The 18,692-nt window shown below is 35.4% G+C and overlaps 1 protein-coding gene across 11 annotated transcripts in view; it reads left to right on the forward strand.

Annotated features, from left to right (window-relative positions):
• Positions 1-17,801, forward strand: part of ZNF484 (zinc finger protein 484) — a 36,169-nt gene extending 18,368 nt beyond the window's left edge. For 4 of the 11 annotated variants that reach the window (XM_082469631.1, XM_082469628.1, XM_082469633.1 and 1 more), the window contains 3 exons: positions 7,843-7,969; positions 8,245-8,340; positions 14,890-17,801. In XM_082469631.1, coding sequence (XP_082325757.1) covers positions 7,843-7,969; positions 8,245-8,340; positions 14,890-17,117 — 2,451 coding nt within the window. In that variant the 3' untranslated portion in view covers positions 17,118-17,801. Of the gene's footprint in view, positions 1-1,923; positions 2,026-7,842; positions 7,970-8,026; positions 8,094-8,244; positions 8,341-14,889 lie in introns of all 11 variants that reach the window. The other 7 variants (XM_082469636.1, XM_082469635.1, XM_082469638.1 and 4 more) reach the window with 4 other exon arrangements.
• The last annotated feature ends 891 nt before the right edge of the window (positions 17,802-18,692 follow it).

Here is an 18,692-nt window from a genome sequence, read left to right on the forward strand (position 1 = left end):
CCTGAAAGACATAGCAATGATGGAAGTGAAATACATGGTTTATATTGTTGAAAAGTAATTTATTTCATCTATAGTAACTATTTCCTGGTTCTTGATGTTTGAGAAAATTTTTGATAGATCTTCAGATGAATGGAGATAGGACAGTGTCTTTAACAACCCTGTTAGAAGTGTACTAACAGGTTTTCTATAGTGACTTACAAAGCAGTGCTTCTCACACTTGCACATGACTCCAGATTCTGATTTAATAGGACTGGGATTCCCACAGGATGTTAGTGCTGCTGGTGCAAGGACCACCTTGTGAAGCAAAGTTTTGAGTGAATGGATGTTGAATTTTGTCAGTTGCTTTTTCTGCATCAGTTGACATGGTCAGGTGATTCTCCTTTTTAGCTAATTGCTGCGGTAGATTACATTGATTGATTTTCACATATTGAGCCTGCCTTGCAACCTCTGAATAATTTCCACTTGGTCATGACATACACTTCTTTTTATATATTTGTATTTGCTAATATATTTTTTAAGGATTTTGTATCATGTTTAGGAGGGATACTGTTCTATATTTTTCTTTCATTACTGCTATGCATGGATGAAAGTCCCAAAACTCCACTTGGTTTTTTTCTTTTTCCATACCACTCCATTGGTGTGTGATGGGGCCCCTCTGTTCAGCCAGGCAAGAGTGGGAATCTAAGCTACTCACTGGGTCTTTGCTGATGGGCATGGGATCAGGCCCAGAGTTTTCTGTTTATTTGTTATGTTTGGCTGGAGCATGTTTTGCCTAAAGGTTTTCTGTCTTTCTAGATTGCCCCTTTCCTGGTCTTTTAGCTAGAGAGAGCAGACTTTTCTTTGAGTTTTTTTCTTGTGCCCTTGTTGGTGTTTCTGGGTTGTAGGCTTTTCTAGTACTTGGTCAGGGCTGTATGAGTCAATAGACTTCAGGAAACTCATGCTGTATAGTTCCTTGGTTCCTGAGGTCCCTAGACAGTTTGCTTTTTTTTCTTTAAGCTTTCAGTCTTCTTATGTTTGCTTTATGGATAATGTCTATGGTTACTAGATGTACTTAGTGGGTGAATAGGGACAAGTGCATCTACCCTGTTTTTCCAGGGGTCGAAGTCAGTTCACTGAATTTTTTTTAAAAGGAGGAGTTATTTATATATTAAGCATGGTCTTTCTTTTTTTCAGTTTTTTTACCTCTTTGTTCTTTGCATTTTAACTTTTAAAAGTAAATATTTAATTTTGAGTATCATTAAGGTTATAGATATGTTTACTCAATCAAATAGTTTTTTGAAGCTTCATTTAAAAAAATAACAAAACACCTGTTAGCTGTTCTCTTATCCCTCAAATTGCAGCTTCATAAAGGTAATCACATCACTCTGAACTCAACTGAACTAATTTTTTTACTATTTATGTTCCTATGTCTAAATAACATGTTTATATTGGTACCTTTTGGTTTTCAGCTTTAGGAAGTTTCTACTGACTTAGCACAATGGAAAATAGGGATTTAACTCTCTTTCAGACACTTAAGGCTTCAACACTTATATGCACATTTCTTCTTCCCCTCCTTCTAATATAGGTATATCATAATTTTGGGTAAATCAATAGGCTGTATTTATTATTATGATTATTTTAATTATATTCACAGCTGAACCATTTATTTTACCTTTTATGAACTATTTTTTGTTTTACCTGGAATTTATTATTGTTTGATTGAATCATTTGTTTCATTTTCCATATTTGGATCACTAATTCAACTTCACATTCTTCCCAGGTATATTAATATCTTCTCAATATGTTAAAATATATTAGATAATAACAGTAATCACAAACATTAATATAGTGCTTACTATATGCTAGGCACTATAAACACTCTCTATTAACTGATTTAGTCATAACCCCTTTGAGGTATCTATAATCATTATCCTCATTTTACAGAGAAGGAAACAGATCCACAGAGAAGTAACTTGCCCTGGGTCACACTGCTAGTAAGTGGTGAAGCCAGAAGTAAAACCCAAGCAATTTGGCTCCAGAATATAGGTATTTATTTCAGCTGTTGAAAGAAGCTTCCTTTAGAGTCTTTGACCTGCTTGAAGTTGCTCTCTGTTTGATACTCATCCACTGACTTGGGGGTCTCCCTTTGGCATGATACTAGGAATTCCTTTCATGTCTCTCAAGTATTGGAGCTCTTGCTTTCTGGCTCTTTCCTGATTTATGCTTTCATTTTTAGAGAATATTTTCCAGTAGCTCTCTAGAAAGTATTGTGTGGAAAGTAAATTTTTTGAGACCTTGCATGTCCGGAAATATTTTTATTTTACCCTCAGTAATTTCATAGCTAATTCTAGATTGTAAGTCATTTTTACTCAGAAATTTTAAGCCATTCTTTTTACTTTTACTCTCCCATCTTTTCTTACTGGATGTAGTAGGCAGAATAATAACCCCCAAAGGTATCCACATCCTAATTCCTGAAACCCGTGAATATGTTACTTCACATGACAATAGGGACTTTGCAGATGTGATTAAGTTAAGGATTTTGAGATGGGGTGATTGTTCTGGGTTATCTGGGAGGGTCCAGTGTAATCACAGTGTCCTTATAAGTGAAAGAGGGAGGCAGAAGGGTCAGAGTCAAGGAGAGATTTGAAGATGCTACTCTGCTGGCTTTGAAGATAGAGGAAGGGACCATGAACTTCTTAGAAGTCAGATAAGACAAGGAAATGGATTCTCCCTTATAGCCTCCAGAAGGAGTACATCCAACACATTGATTTTAGCCCAGTAAGACCTATTTTCAACTTCTGACCTCCAGAACTGTAAGATAATAAATTTGTGTTTTAAGTTTGTGGCAATTTGTTGCAGCAGCAATAGGAAACCATTACAGATTTTGGTACCTGGAAGTGGAATGATGCTGTAACAAACACCCAAAAATGTCAAATGGCTTTGGAATTTGGTAATGGATAGAAACTGTAAAAATTTTGAAGAGTATAATAGCAAGAGCCTAGAATTCCTCGAACAGACTGATAATAGAAATATGAATGTTAACTCTGCTAGAGGACTCAGAATGAAGTGAGGAGCACACTAGGAAAAAAGCTATATTGTTTTAGAGAATATTTCAATTATTATAAACAGACTATTGATAGAAATATGGGTGTTAATGGTGCTGCTGCTGAAGACTCAGAAGGAAATGAGGAACATGTTACTGGAAACTAGAGGAAAAGGACATCTCTGTTATACAGTGGCAGAAAGCTTAGCTGAATTTTGTCCTGTAGTTATGTGAAAAGCAGATTTGTCAATGATGAACTTGTATTTTTCTCTGAGGAGATTTTCAAGCAAAAGGTTGAAGATGTAGCCTGGTTTCTTCTTCCTGCTTATAGTAAAATATGAATGTTAAGAGATAGATTGAAGGAAGAACTGTTGAGCAAAAAGGAACTATACTTGATGTTTTGGGAAATTTGGGGGCTATCAAGATTCCAAAAGATGCTAAAATTAGTTTCTCTGTAGGAAAGTATGCTCTTGAGAGAAAGTCAAGGGTGTGGATAGATGCTTATATATTTTTCTAGGTTTTTAGAAAAAAACCTAGGTATTTAGGCATTTAGCAGGATGAATAGGGTGGAATGCATTTAACTTTTTTTTTTTTTTGAACTGGAAGTCTCAATCTTTGCTGTTAATTTGATTGTTTAGTTTATTTACATTTAATGCAATTACTGATATACTTGAATTTATATCCAGTTTTTTTTCTTTCTTTCTTTCTTTTTAAATTAATTAATTAATTATTTTGGCTGCGTTGCGTCTTCGTTTCTGCGCATGGGCTCTCTCTAGTTGTGTCGAGCGGGGACTACTCTTTGTTGTGGTGCCCGGGTTTCTTATTGTGGTGGCTTCTCTTTGTTGTGGAGCATGGGCTCTAGGCACACAGGCTTCAGTAGTTGTGGCACGCAGGCTCAGTAGTTGTAGTTCGAGGGCTTAGTTGCTCCGCGGTTTGTGGGATCTTCCCAGACCAGGGCTTGAACCCATGTCCCCTGCATTGGCAGGCAAATTCTTAATCACTGCACCACCAGGGAAGTTCTATATCCACTTTTATTAGTTTTATATTTGAACTGTCTGTTTAATATTATTTTTACATTCCTTTCTTGACTTTCTTTTAGATTAGTCAGAATTTTAATTTTTATTTTGTTAACTTGCTTGTTATACATTCTTTTATTTGTTTCCCTAGATATTACAATATCCATTTTTAACTCATTATTACCTTGCCCCCTTCTCAGTAGATACTAAAACACCTTAATTCCATTTGCTGCATTTAAATTCTACACATATTTTAAACTTCACAAGGTATTACTGTTACTGTTTTTGCATAGTCAGTATTTACAGTATTGTAAAGTGGGATTTGAGAAAGTTCTTGAATCTTTGAGTTGCTGTCATTCACCATTACTTTTTCAAAATTTTGCTTCTGCCTCATATTCTCCCTCTTTATCTTCTCAGACTACAATATGTTATTCCTTTTCACTGTGTTGTACATGTGATACGTCACATGCACTTGTGTTTATTTTATTTAAAAAAAACCTCTGTGGTCTGGTTTGGATATTTTCTGTTTGCTTGTCTTCTATTTCAGTAATTCTGTACTCTGCTATTAAACCTCTCTCAGTTCTTAATTTTAGATACTGACTTTTTCAGTTTTCATTTGATATCTTTATTATAAGTCCCATTTTCTCTAATGAAATTCTCCATCTTTTCTTCTAATTCCAAAGCGCTGTAGGACTGTTTCTTTTGAATTTTTTTCCTCTGGTTTAGGATATTTAGCCCTGTTTTTTGATAGGCATAGGATTTCTTTTATTGTATCAAAACATGTATAAAGCATTGTAGAAGATCTAGATTATGATATCTTTCTCAATAGTGGATTCGTCTTTCCCTGAGCAGATAGAGTAGAAGATGAACATCTTTATCCAGTCAGTCACAATGTTATGCTGAATCAAGGCTGAGTTGAAGCCCTAATAATAGTCTATCTTTGGTTCACTCTGGCCATCTAGGATTTTCAGCTGAGAGCCCGGTTTGTCCTCTGTGGACCCTCCTCCTGATAGATGCCAACTCTGTCTTCTTACCAGACTACTAAAATTTTGCTTTGCTTTTCAGAGGCTATTCTGCTTAAGTGTTTAGTCTTCTGCCCATACAGCCCTAGAATTTGGCAGATGTCCTGAGGGGAAAATTGGCCATGGGTTTGAGTTCTGGTTTCTCTGTCACCCAACTGTAACCTTCTACTTGTTCAAAGCTGGATTTTCACCTTTTGCCACACCCAGAATTGGTAAATATGCCCAGTGTAAAAGTGGCTGCATACATCAACTTAAATCTTCAATGTTCTCTTGAGAGTCTTAGTACCTAACAAGCTTCCAGTACTTCCAAACAGATGATTTCAGTATTTCATCTGGCATTTATAATTATTCTTGGAAGAAACACTGGACTGCCACAAACTATTGTACGCCATCTGGAAATGACAGTGCCTCAAAAGGGTCTCCTTCACATACCATATGTATTGCCCATTTAAAGTGTGCATTCAATGGGTTTTAGTATATTCATGGAGTTGTGCACCCTTTTTCATAGTTTTAGAACATTTTCTTTCCCTCCATACTCCGACTCATACCTTTTAGCTGTCACCACCCCCCACCCCCCAATTCCTTCCATTCCCCCTAGCTCTGGGCAACCAGTAGTCTTCTTTCTGTCTCAATAGGTTTGCTTGTTTTGGACATCTCATATGAATAGAATCATATAATATGTGGTCTTTTGTGACTGGCTTCTTTCATTTAGCATAGTATTTTCAAGATTCATCCATATTGTAGCATAAATCAGTACTTAATTTCTTGTTATGGCTGAATAATCTCTTGTATGGATATACCACATTTTAAAATTCATCATTAGTTGACAGACATTGCATTGGTTCTATTTTTGACTATTAAGAATAATGCTACTATGAACATTCCTGTACAAGTTTCATGTGGATAAGTGTTTTTATTTCTATTGGGTATGTACCTAGAAGTGGAACCATTGGGTCATATTATTCCTTTTGAGGAAGTATCAGACTGTTTTACAAAGTGACTGCACCATTTTACATTCCCACCTTTACTGTAGGAGGGTTCCAGTTTCTCCACTTCCTCACTAACACTTGTTATTATGTGTCTTTTTTTTTTTATTATAGCCATCCTAATGGGTACATTTTTCTGATGACTAATGACTAATGATTTAAGTAGTTTTTTAAATGTCAGAATGCAAATTTTAATGTCATTTATTATTTTGCTACAAAATAATAATAAAAATACAAATAGGTACAAACAGAGCATTTTTAAAATTATAATCATCTTAGTGAATTTGAAGGGGTATCTCTTTGATTTGAATTTCAATATCCCTTATGACTAAAGATATTGAGACCCTCTCATGTGCTTTTTTGGCCATTTGTATATCTTCTTTGGAGATATGTATATTCAGATTCTTGATCCATTTTTAATTGGATCATTTATCTTTTTATTGAGTTGTAAGAGTTCTTTATCTATTCTATACACAAGTCCCTTATCAGATATATAATTGCAAACATTTTCTCCCAGTCTTTGGGTTGTCTTTTCACTCTCTTTTTTTAAAGTACACCTTTTATATGTTTGTTTGTTTTGGCTGCGCCGCAGGGCATGTGAGATCTTAGTTCCCCAACCAGAGATCGAACCCATGTCCCCTGCAGTGGAAGCGCAGAGACCTAACCACTGGACCACCAGAGAATTCCCCGTGTTTTCACTTTCTTGATGGTATCCTTTTAAACACAAAGTTTTTAATTTTGATAAAGTCCAATTTACCTAATTTTTTCTTTGATTGCTTGTGCTTTTGATTTTATATCTAAGCATCGACATATATATGCTACCAAATATAAAATACTTATCTAGTGGGAAGCAGCAGCATAGTACAGGGAGATCATATGGGTGCTTTGTGATGACCTAGAGGGGTGGGATAGGGAACGTGGGAGGGAGGCTCAAGAGGGAGGGGATATGGGGATATATGTATACATATAGCTGATTCACTTTGTTGTACAACAGAAACTAACACAGTATTGTGAAGCAATTAGTCTCCAATAAAGATCTATTAAAAAAAAAAAGAAATTATTGCCAAATCCAATGTCACAAAGATATACCCTTTTTAGCTAAAACTTAAGAACATTTAGGTGTTTTGATCCATTTTAAATTTATTTTTTTAATATGGCATGAGGTAGGAGTCCAACCACATTTTTTTGCATGTGGATGTCCACTTGTCCTAGCACCATTTGTTGAAAAGACTGTTTTTCCCCTTTTAAATTGTTTTGACTCCTGTGTTGAATTATCAGTTTACCATAAATATGAGGGTTTATTTCTGGATTCTTGGTTACATTCCATTGAATTCTATCGTCTATACTTATGCCAATACCACACAGTTAATTGGAAAAAAAGCCTATTTTATTTATCTTTTTTAAAGAAAGAATTGACTTAGTAGATTGATGAGTGCAAAGTGAAAAGCAGAAGATATATTCTAAGTGAAGTGTTAATGAAATATGGCATACATAGAAAAGAATGCACAAATCATGTATGCAGCTTGTTGAGTTTTCACAGCTTATTCTTTTGTAACCAGCACACAGATAAAAACAAAACAAAATAAAACACCATAATATTATCAGAACCATAGAAAGAATGGCATGATACTTTTAATATTTATTTTTTTCTTGAAATAATAATGTAAAATTTAGGTATTTAGTGGGAATCTTATATGTTGTATCATGTTAAAAATTATTAAAAACAAGTTTCTAAATATCTTGTTCCTGTCCTGCAATCCTGATCCTTTACATTGAATAAGCATGTGTTTTTCCAGGGATCAGTGTCTTTCAAGGATGTAACTGTAGACTTCAGCAGGGAGGAGTGGCAACAGTTGGACCTTGCTCAGAAAAGTCTATACAGGGATGTAATGCTGGAAAACTATTTCAACTTGATCTCAGTTGGTAAGCACAGCTCTGCTGGGTAAGGCTGTACCTAATTGAGTGTATTTTCTTTCTCAGTGGAATTTCTGAAATCTGTGAGGTTTCTGAGGTACGTGGGACTTCTAAAGACCGCAGGACATCTGAAGTGTGTAATAGTTTTGTCCTTATTTTTTGTCCTATGTTCTTAACAATATTATGAATATACTTCTGTTCCCCATGAACTTTTCTGGAAAGTAAATGGAATATTTCATTGTATGACCTCTGAAATCAAGTATTCTATCATTTCCTGTTATTAGGGTGTCAGGTTCCCAAACCAGAAGTCATTTTCAACTTGGAGCGGGGAGAAGAGCCATGTATGTTGGATGGTGAAATCTCAAGCCAGAGCTATCTAGGTGAGTAGGGAACAAAAAGCATAAGAGATAGTACGACCGAACTGCAGTTGTACTGGCAGAGGCTGACAACTTTGAAGTGCTACTAATATGATGTTTCTCAACATTCTGAACTTTTGGAACTGCATGGATAGAGTTGATATTTTCCCCTTGGACATCTAAATACCATCCCCACTTCAGGCCCCTTCCAATATCAGTGTCTTCGTTGCTTGACTTTTTTTTTTTTTTTTTTTTTAACACAGTTCCCTGTGCTATTCAGTAAGTCCTTGCTGGTTGTCTATTTAATTAAATTTAATTAATTAATTAATTAAAAAGCATCTTTATTGGAGTATAATTGCTTTACAATGGTGTGTTAGTTTCTGCTTTATAACAAAGTGAATCAGCTATACATATACATATATCCCCATATCTCCTCTCTCTTGCGTCTCCCTTCCACCCTCCCTATCCTACCCCTCTAGGTGGTCACAGAGCACTGAGATGATCTCCCTGTGCTATGCAGCTGCTTCCCACTAGCTATCTGTTTTACATTTGGTAGTGTATATATGTCCATGCCACTCTCTTCATCCCACTTTGCTTGACTTTTTAGGAGGGGTGTGCTACAATTACTGGTACATTGGATTTAGGATACTGCTTTTTTGCTTTTTCTCCCTTTTTATAGCATTTTTTATTCTTTTACCTCCATCAAGGTCTTAAATCCTTTTCTTACATATTCAGGGGCTCATAGAGTTGTTTTTTTAAAAAATTACTGTGGGTCACACTCCTGCTGATTTCTTTTCATTTTTTTTCTTTTCCCTTAGTGCTTCAGAATTGTCATCTAGAGATGGCCTTATTATATCTTCTCCCATGCCTCTCCTCCAACTGTTGACTTTGAGGGTACCATTACCTACATTTGGGGACAGTTTTTTGCTGTATGTGACATTAGTAATTATGCTTCCTGACATTTTCTTCCTACCTGGCTAGTGTAACACAACACTCACTAGGTCTTTCTGATTAATTTATTAATTTTGATATTTTACAAAAAGTTTCTGTACCTTGTGTGCAGGAAATTGAGTAAATTACAGTCCTCAGTTTGTAGTCAATATATTCATCACTCTGTTTAAGCTTCCCTTCTTATTTTATTTCTTTCATAACTTTTTTCTTTTTTCTTTTTTTGCCACACCCTGCAGCATGCAGGATCTTAGTTCTCTGACCAGGGATCGAACTGTGCCCCCCTGCAGTGGAAACTCAGAGTCCTAACCACTGGAGGCCAGGGAATTCCCTATTTTACAATTTAAAAAATTATTTTATTTTATTTCTTTATTTATCCCTTTTAATCCTCACTCCCTACTTGTTTTTATTCTTCCCAGAGGCAACTGCTCTATTATATTTGATATGTTTGCAATCTATCCTTGAATTTGTGGGGTATTTATAAAATTTAAATTGTTGGTCATTTTAATTTATAGAAATGGTACTATGCTGTATGTCCTACTCAGTTTCTTATTTTTTTCTCTCAGAACTAAATTGGTTCATGTTACAATGTGCTTTTCTAGTTCATTTCTTCTAATTGACGCATACATTCCATAGTGTGTATATATGCCACATTTACTTGTCCAGTTTTCTAGCTACTACAACTAGTACTGTAATGAATTTCTTCATGAACTATTCTTATAGGAAATGAGAATTTCTTGAGGAAGAGTAGTGGGATTGTTTTATTACTGAGTATACTAATACTTTATTTCACTAAGTATAAACATGTTTTCTAGATTGGATGTATTAGTCTGCAATCCCCTGAACATACAAGGGCATCAGTTTCTCCACATCCCTGCCCATATTTTTAATAATTTCACATAAGGTGGCTAATCTGATGGATTTTAATTTCTAACTATTGTTTTAATTTGTGTTTCTCTAATAACAAAATATTTTGAACATCTTATCATGTACCTTGTAGTAGATTCTGACTTCATTTTTGGTATTTGACTGCTGACACCTTCTAAACTTCACCACTGTCTCTTCACCTTCTGCCCCACATCTGGGCAAACTGACAAGAAAGCCCAGGTGGTCTCTCCCTTGGTACTAGTGGGAAGTTGCACTCTATCAGTCAGCTTAGCCCCACATCCCAACCACCATATAAAACCCAAGCCAGTTTCCTTTTCTTGCTCTCTTAAGTCACTTTTGGACCTGCTTAGGAGCTCTCCCTTTAAAAGCCTCATTGTGTGAGTAATGAACCTTTTCACACCTTATTGGTATGTGTGTCAAATCATTACTCTTGACATTTGAACCAAATTTGGGGTGGGAGTCCATTCCTCCTCCGCAGGTGACTTCACAGTTGGTGTAGTAAGCAGGATCTTTAGACGATGACCACCACCAAGGGGTCTTTCTTCTCTTGTTCTGTGGCTTTACTGTTCTCTGGTGAGTACACACTTTGAGCTGTGCTACTTTATGCTACATTTGCTGAGTCCCACAAGTCTCTGCCATATTTTTTTTTTCTCTGTGGGTGGGTGAGGATATATTTATTCTCTCAGAGTATACTTAATAAGTGGAAATAAGAATCAGAGTAAATAATCACATTTATATGTATATTTTGTAGGCTGATTAGCAATAAGTGAAATTGAAATAAAAATGACAAACATAAAAACAGCAAAAAACAAATAACAATTAAAACGATGATGGCAGGTACATTGAGAAACAGGTACAATGCTGAAAGCTCTGTAAGTTTAGCCAAATCTTTCTGGAAAGAACTCTGGAAACACATAATAAGTGATATTAAACTGAACATGCTTCCTGCCCTGGAAATTCTACTTTGGGGACATACTCCAAGAATGTAAGCAAAAGAAAAGTCAAGAAGTTGACACAAAGATGTTTATGGCTACACTATGTATGAGGATAAACTAAACAACCCAAATGGTCCAAACAGAGGAAAAACTACCATAGCTATAAAAAAAATTATAAGTATAGGAAGTACTAATATACAGAAATGTACTATGAAATGTTATGTGAAAGAAGCAAAAACAAATAATCTATCAACACAGAGTTTAAATACATATAATGTACACACAGACCTTAGCAGTGTTCATAAGATTTTAAACAATATAAATAAATTATAATGCTCTGTCATATTTTTAACCAATTGAAGTTGGAAGTTATTGGCATTATGGGACATATGTAAAGGACAACGCCTTCCTTAAAGTGACCTAGACCTATCTATGTGTCTCAGATTGAATCATGTGTCTCAATTCTGGCATAAGCCATGACTGACTCCAGAATCGTGAACAAGTCTTAAACCTGTCACTGTTGGTTGTGTGTCTCAAGGAGGCATTGGCCCCCATTGTATACAGCTTTCAGGGGAACAACTGATACCTTACACATATAAGGGCCCATCAGGTGGCTGCTTGTGTGGAGGAAGAGCAGTTACAATGCAGCATGCTGACAGCAGATGGCACACCTTTCAAAATTTTGTCATATTTTATTGTGTTTTTTGCTTTTCCCTGTGACTCATCTTCTCAAACAATTCTTTATGCTCTTTCTACGAATTTTTCTCTTTTAGAAAATATCAGTTAGATGCCCTCCTCCTTTTACTTTCCAGTGATATCACCAAAACCATGTCTGTATTTACTCATGCCCAGATTATTCTAACCCTATTTGGATGTGCTGTTTCCTTTTTTTTTAAACTTTTTTTCTTAGATGCTGATTAAAATATTCTGCTTATCTTGTCATAGCTATATGGTGCAAAATATTATCTAACATATGACAAATTCCTCTCTCAATGGGTTTATAAACTAAAGGAAGAACATGCCTCATGTTTGCAATTCACATTTATCTCTGTTTAGTTTCCATAATCATGTTTACTTTGTTTTAACATTTTCTTTAATGATCCCCCTGCATCTGACCCTTTATTTTCTGACCTATCTGCCTATTCAGATAATCCACATACTTATGCTTTGCTCTCAGGTTTCACTTACTCCTTGAATTGGACCTAACTATTACAGCATACATCGCTTTTCCCCTTTTCTAATTCTCCAACCCCCAGAAATTCAGAGAAAATGACATTAATTTGTGTGATAACTGAGTCTTTTACCTCATTTTAAAAATGTTTCCTTAGAGAATAGTTAGTGAAATTAACTTCCTTAATTTATGTGATAGGCAGAGGAGGTTATTTTGTGCTGTTTCAGAGGGATTTGAAAATTTTTCTGCTAGGAGTAATTCAAAGGGCCAATAATTGTAATTAGAAAGGGAAGATAACTGCAAGAAATGTTTAAAATTTCAGGCTTTGAGCATTAAGCATTTGTTATTGTACAAATCTATGCCGATTAAATATGACTATGAAAGGCTCAGAAATATCTGTGTTTGTTTTTAAGTTAAAAGAAAAGAGAGCCCTCCTAGAGCTGTGCTGAGATTTGAGATTCATTTTCAGAGCATAGAACCCTAAATGATCCATGAAGAAAATGAATTTTGAATAGGAACAGAGGATCAGAAAAAGGAAGCTTAATGGGGAAAAGGAACAGAATATATGTTTGGATTCAGTAATAAAATAGACTTTAGTGACTGGTGGAAAGATAGCTTGCATACATTCATTTTATTGGCCTGAATTATGACTCTGTATTTTATTGAATGAGTAATTCAATGTGTGACAGAGGAATTATGGATAAACTTTTTACCACAGGAGCAAATTTTTTACATTGAACATTGTTGGTAATAATGTAAATGTTGTCAGGCGTAGCAATGGGTTTATAAGCTAAAGAAAGTGAAAGGTTGCAAAAGATGAAAATCCGTTTTTAGAAATCAGTATTAGAGGTCCTCAGGATTAATGAAAGCCATTAATGTGCGTGAGCAAAAATGTAATATAAAAATTAAAGAATGTGTTTGGGGACATTACAAGGCCCTAGAGATAGAATGAAATGGATATGAGGTTAGACTGTGTCTATATTCAAGAATAATCTAATTTTTACTTAAATATTTACTGAGAATCTACTATGTCTTACACACTATTCCAGAATTTGGAATATTAGTGATTCTTATTCTGGGCAAGAATGGTATATTGGAGTAAAACTAAGCCCCTGTCACTGAGAGACCCCCAAGAAACAGTGACTTAGAGAATATAAACATTGACCCATCACATGACAGTTCCAAAGTGAGTGGTCCAGGTCTGCCAGGCCACTCTGCTTCCAATGACTATTTAGGGACAGACTTTCTAGAAAGTCATTGCACCATCATCTCCTAGAGCAGGGGTCAGCAAACATCTTCTGTAAAGGCCCAGAAGTAAATATTTCAGGCTTTGTGAGGCATGTGATTGCTGTCATAATTACTCAATTTTGTTTTGAAGCCCCAAAGCATCTATAGACAGTACATCAATGAATGGATGTGGCTGTGTTCCAATAAGAACTTTATGGACATGGAAATTTGAATTTCATATAATTTTCATGTACCATGAAGTATTACTCTTCTTTTGTTTTTCAACCATTCAAAACTGTAAAATCCTTTCTTAGCTTTTGGGTAGAGGCCTGGATTTAGCCTGAGGGCTGTAGTTTTCTGATCTCTGCCTTGCGCATTGCCAGCTGCAAGTCTGGAATATAGCCAGTGGGAAGAGAAGAGGGTTTTGGGAGACACACCCACTTCCTTAAGACCTTGGCCTGATTACAGCAAATATAATTTTTACTCCCATTTGATTGGTGATAACTGAATTACTTGGCTTTACCTAATGACAAATGAGGCTTTACAGACCTATTGTTTTGAGGTAGACACATGCTTGGCTACAAGCTTAATACTGTTGAAGGAAGGGGACAGATTTTGATGGACAACTTTCAGTCTCTGCTTCAGAGTTGGCCCTTTTTGCTGTTATATTCTTTCTATTAGATGCATGTATGTGCACCCCAAACAGGACATAAAGAATTGAATCATATACATACATTTATTGTTTGTAATGGTAAAGCTAATTCAGGATGACTGAGGCTACAATAGTTTTCTAAACATAAATAAGTTGGTATTTAAGGCAGAGTGGTTAATAGGGAAAAGAGAAAGCAGGGAGATTAGGATTTATAGATGAAGGATAGTAAGACTCTAGACTCAGAAACACTTCTTTTTAGCCACATAGTTTGTCACTTTGTTCCTCTGACACCTTATTATGTAGTTCTGCTACATGCACAGAACTGATATACTTCAGTTTGAATCTCATCTTCCCCAATTACTAAACATTTGATTTGGACACACTATTTAACTCTTATGTGGCTCAGTTTCCTCATCTGTAAAATAGGGACAATAATAACACCAATAGCAAAAGGTTGTGATGATGTTTAAATGAGTTAGAACTTGAAAAAATGCCTGGCAAATCTAAATGCTATTGTTTATCAGACAGTAAATGTAATGTTAATGCTTATTTTATTATTGCATATTAATATATAAATAGAGATTACTACACATATATTTATTCATATTTTTTATATTTATCTATATTTATTATTATGTTTATATAAACCTCTTTCATTTCTCTGTGTTCACCCTGCATCCACTCTATGTATCATCCCTTCTGTGTTCTGCTAACTGTTCTTTGTGTGTTTTATTTTTTATTTTATTTTTTAGATCAGGGTATTGGTTTTGAAACGTCACAACAGGGAATGTCTGAAGAAGTTTCAATCCAGTTTGAGAGAATTAATCTCTTCACAAGAGATGACCTGTATTCCATTTTAGAAGAATTGTGGCAAGATGATGAACAGACAGGGAGATGTGAGGAAAACCAGAACAAACATTTAAGTCATGTTGCCTTCATCAACAAGGATACACTAACTAATGAGGGAGACTGTGAATATGATAAAGACATTAGGAAAATATTTCATGTAAACACATACCTTGTTGCTTCAAGAAAAAGACTCCATAACTATGACTCATTTCAAAAGAGTTTGAAGCCTATTGTAAGCCTGTGTAATTATAATAGAAACAATGCAACAGAAAATTTTGATAAGATTATTGGATATGATAATATCTTTACTCATATGAATTCTCATACAGAAATGAATGCTTGTGAATATAATCAATGTAAGAAACTTCTGAGTCATAAGCAAACTCTCATTCAACATCAAAAATTTCATGGGGAGAACCTCTATTTATTTTCTGATTGTGTAAAACTTTCCACCCATAAGTCACACCTTTTTGTGCATCAAAGGATTTATACTGAAGAGAAACATCATGAGTGCAGCAAATGTGAAACAGTCTTCACTCGGAAGTCCCAATTTGCTGTACCTCAGGTTTATACAAGAGAGAAACCCTATATATGCACTGAATACGGGAAGGACTTTTCCCTCAATTCAAACCATGAGAAGACTCCTCACACTGAGGACACTGATTGTAAATGCAGTCCACATGGAAAAGCCTTTATCCAAAAGTCAGATCTGTTCAGACACCAGAGAATTCATACTGGAGGGAAAAAAACCTATAATTATAATGAATGTGGGAAAAATGTCTCTCAGAATTCAAACCTCAATATACATAAAAAAGTTCGTACTGGCGAGAAACACTTTGAATGTACTGAATGTGGGAAAGCTTTCACGAGGAAATCAACACTAAGTATGCATCAGAAAATTCATACAGGAGAAAAACCCTATGTATGTACTGAATGTGGGAAAGCCTTTATCCGGAAGTCACATTTTATTACACATGAGAGAATTCATACCGGAGAGAAACCTTATGAATGCAGTGACTGTGGGAAGTCCTTTATAAAGAAGTCACAGCTCCATGTGCATCAGCGAATTCACACAGGGGAGAATCCCTTTATATGTTCAGAATGTGGGAAGGTCTTCACCCACAAGACAAATCTCATTATACACCAGAAAATTCATACTGGTGAGAGACCCTATATATGTACTGAATGTGGGAAGGCCTTTACTGATAGGTCAAATCTCATTAAACACCAAAAAATTCATACTGGAGAGAAACCCTATAAATGCAGCGACTGTGGAAAATCATTCACCTGGAAGTCACGACTCAGGATACATCAGAAATGTCATACTGGAGAGAGACATTATGAATGCAGTGAATGTGGGAAAGCATTTATTCAGAAGTCAACACTGAGTATGCACCAGAGAATTCATAAAGGAGAAAAACCCTATGTTTGCACTGAATGTGGGAAGGCCTTCTTCCATAAGTCACATTTTATTACACATGAGAGAATTCATACTGGAGAGAAACCTTACGAATGCAGTGATTGTGGGAAATCCTTCACAAAGAAATCACAGCTTCATGTACATCAGCAAATTCACACAGGAGAGAAACCCTACAGATGTGCTGAATGTGGAAAGGCTTTTACTGACAGATCAAATCTCTTTACACACCAGAAAATTCATACTGGTGAGAAACCCTATAAATGTAATGACTGTGGAAAAGCCTTCACTCGGAAGTCAGGCCTCCATATACATCAGCAGTCTCATACTGGAGAAAGACATTATGAGTGCAGTGAATGTGGGAAAGCCTTTGCAAGAAAATCAACACTAATTATGCATCAGAGAATTCATACAGGAGAGAAACCTTATATTTGTACTGAATGTGGGAAGTCCTTCATCCAGAAGTCACACTTAAATCGACATCGGAGAATTCATACTGGAGAGAAGCCCTATGAATGCAGTGACTGTGGGAAGACCTTTATTAAGAAGTCACAACTCCTTGAACATCATCGAATTCACACAGGAGAGAAACCATATATGTGTGCTGAATGTGGAAAGGCCTTCACCATCAGATCAAATCTTATTAAACACCAGAAAATTCATACTAAACAGAAACCCTATAAATGTAGTGACTTTAGGAAAGCCTTCAACTAGAAAGCACAACTCAGTATACATCAGAAATCTGATACTGGGGAAGTAGAATGCTCAGTGCCACAATCATGGTGTGGGGATAAAAGTTTTGAGGAGCTATAGCTTGACTAAGAAGCAAGAGGTAACCAAAGTCACTTTATCTAGTCAGAAGTATGAATATCTGGATCTCATAGCTGACGTCCGTTTTATACATATGGGGAGACACTCTGGAGAAAGTGTTTAAGCAGTGTTTAATGGCCATGCTTGGTTACTTGGGATTGTCAAGCCCCTGCAAATAATAGTACATATGGAAGGAGATAACTTGGCAATCTTTCTTGTTTTACATTTTGGATAAGCAGCTTTATAAGTCAGGGCTGTTGAGTTTTTCATGCCCTGCATAGCAAAAATATTCAATGTTGACCAAAGGAATTTCTTAATGAACAGTGTTCTTAGAACACTTTCTTAGAACAGTGTTCTAAGAAAAATTTTCATAGTCCAAGCACCCTAAGGACACTGAAATCAAGGCAACAGTATAGACAATTCAGGTCTATAATGAAGAAAAGCTAGAAGTTTTTGTGAAAATTGACATTAAAGGCACAAAGAAGGACTCTACATTTTTTTTCTTTGGGAAGTCAGTATTATTTATTGTTTATAATGTTTATCAGTGTGTGGAAATTTGGATTAGTAAATTTAAAATTTACAATTTGACTTTGAGATTGGCAAATCAGAACCACAGACTTACCTGAATATTCACAGCCATCTTTAGGTAACCAATATGTTCCCTCGTTTACTAATTCCCTGCCATGGCAGCAGATAACTCATGCCCAAGAGGTATAAAGTGCTCCCAGCCTATATCCCAAAAGTTATCAGTGATGTAAGCAGCACCCCATAGACTACCTGTCACAATAGAACTGGCCCTGAGATTATGGAATTTAGCACTCTGCTAAATCTGTAGCACAGATTTAGCACTCTGGATTCTCAGCATCTTCCACAGAAACCCCTACTTTTTACTGATTTCTGTTTGAAAAAGAGACAAATTAAGAAAATGAGTTTTAAAACCTAGAATTCTTTCCTTCCAATTTCGTTAATGCATTCTCTACATATTTATTATTACATACTAGGTTATTATGAGGCACTTGTCTTGAATTTGAACTTGTATTCTTAGAAGATAGTTGCACATTTGGAGGAGTACTCCTATTTCCTTTCAATCTCTACAAATTAATCAATTGTGTTTCAAATCCTCTGTATTCTTAAACTTTTTTTGATCTTTTATTCTATCAGATACTAAAAGAATGTGTGTACTAATCTCCCAGAATAATTGTGAATTTGTCTCTCTTTTAGAGCTACCAGTTTTTGTTTTATATATTTTAAGTCTTTGTCTTTACATACATTCATATTTAGAATTGTTATACTCTTTCTGGTTAGTTGAAACTTCATCATTATAAAATGTCTGTTTTTATCTCTAGTGGTGCTTTTTGTCTCAAAATTTACTATGTAAGATATTAATACAATATGCATACTTTACATATTAAAGGCTAATGTAAATTAGTACACCACTTTCTGTATAAGGTGGAGAGTTAGAACATTAGCTTTATTTCC

This window comes from Balaenoptera physalus (assembly GCF_965194825.1).
Source record: "Balaenoptera physalus genome assembly, chromosome: 7".
Classification (NCBI taxonomy): domain Eukaryota; kingdom Metazoa; phylum Chordata; class Mammalia; order Artiodactyla; family Balaenopteridae; genus Balaenoptera; species Balaenoptera physalus.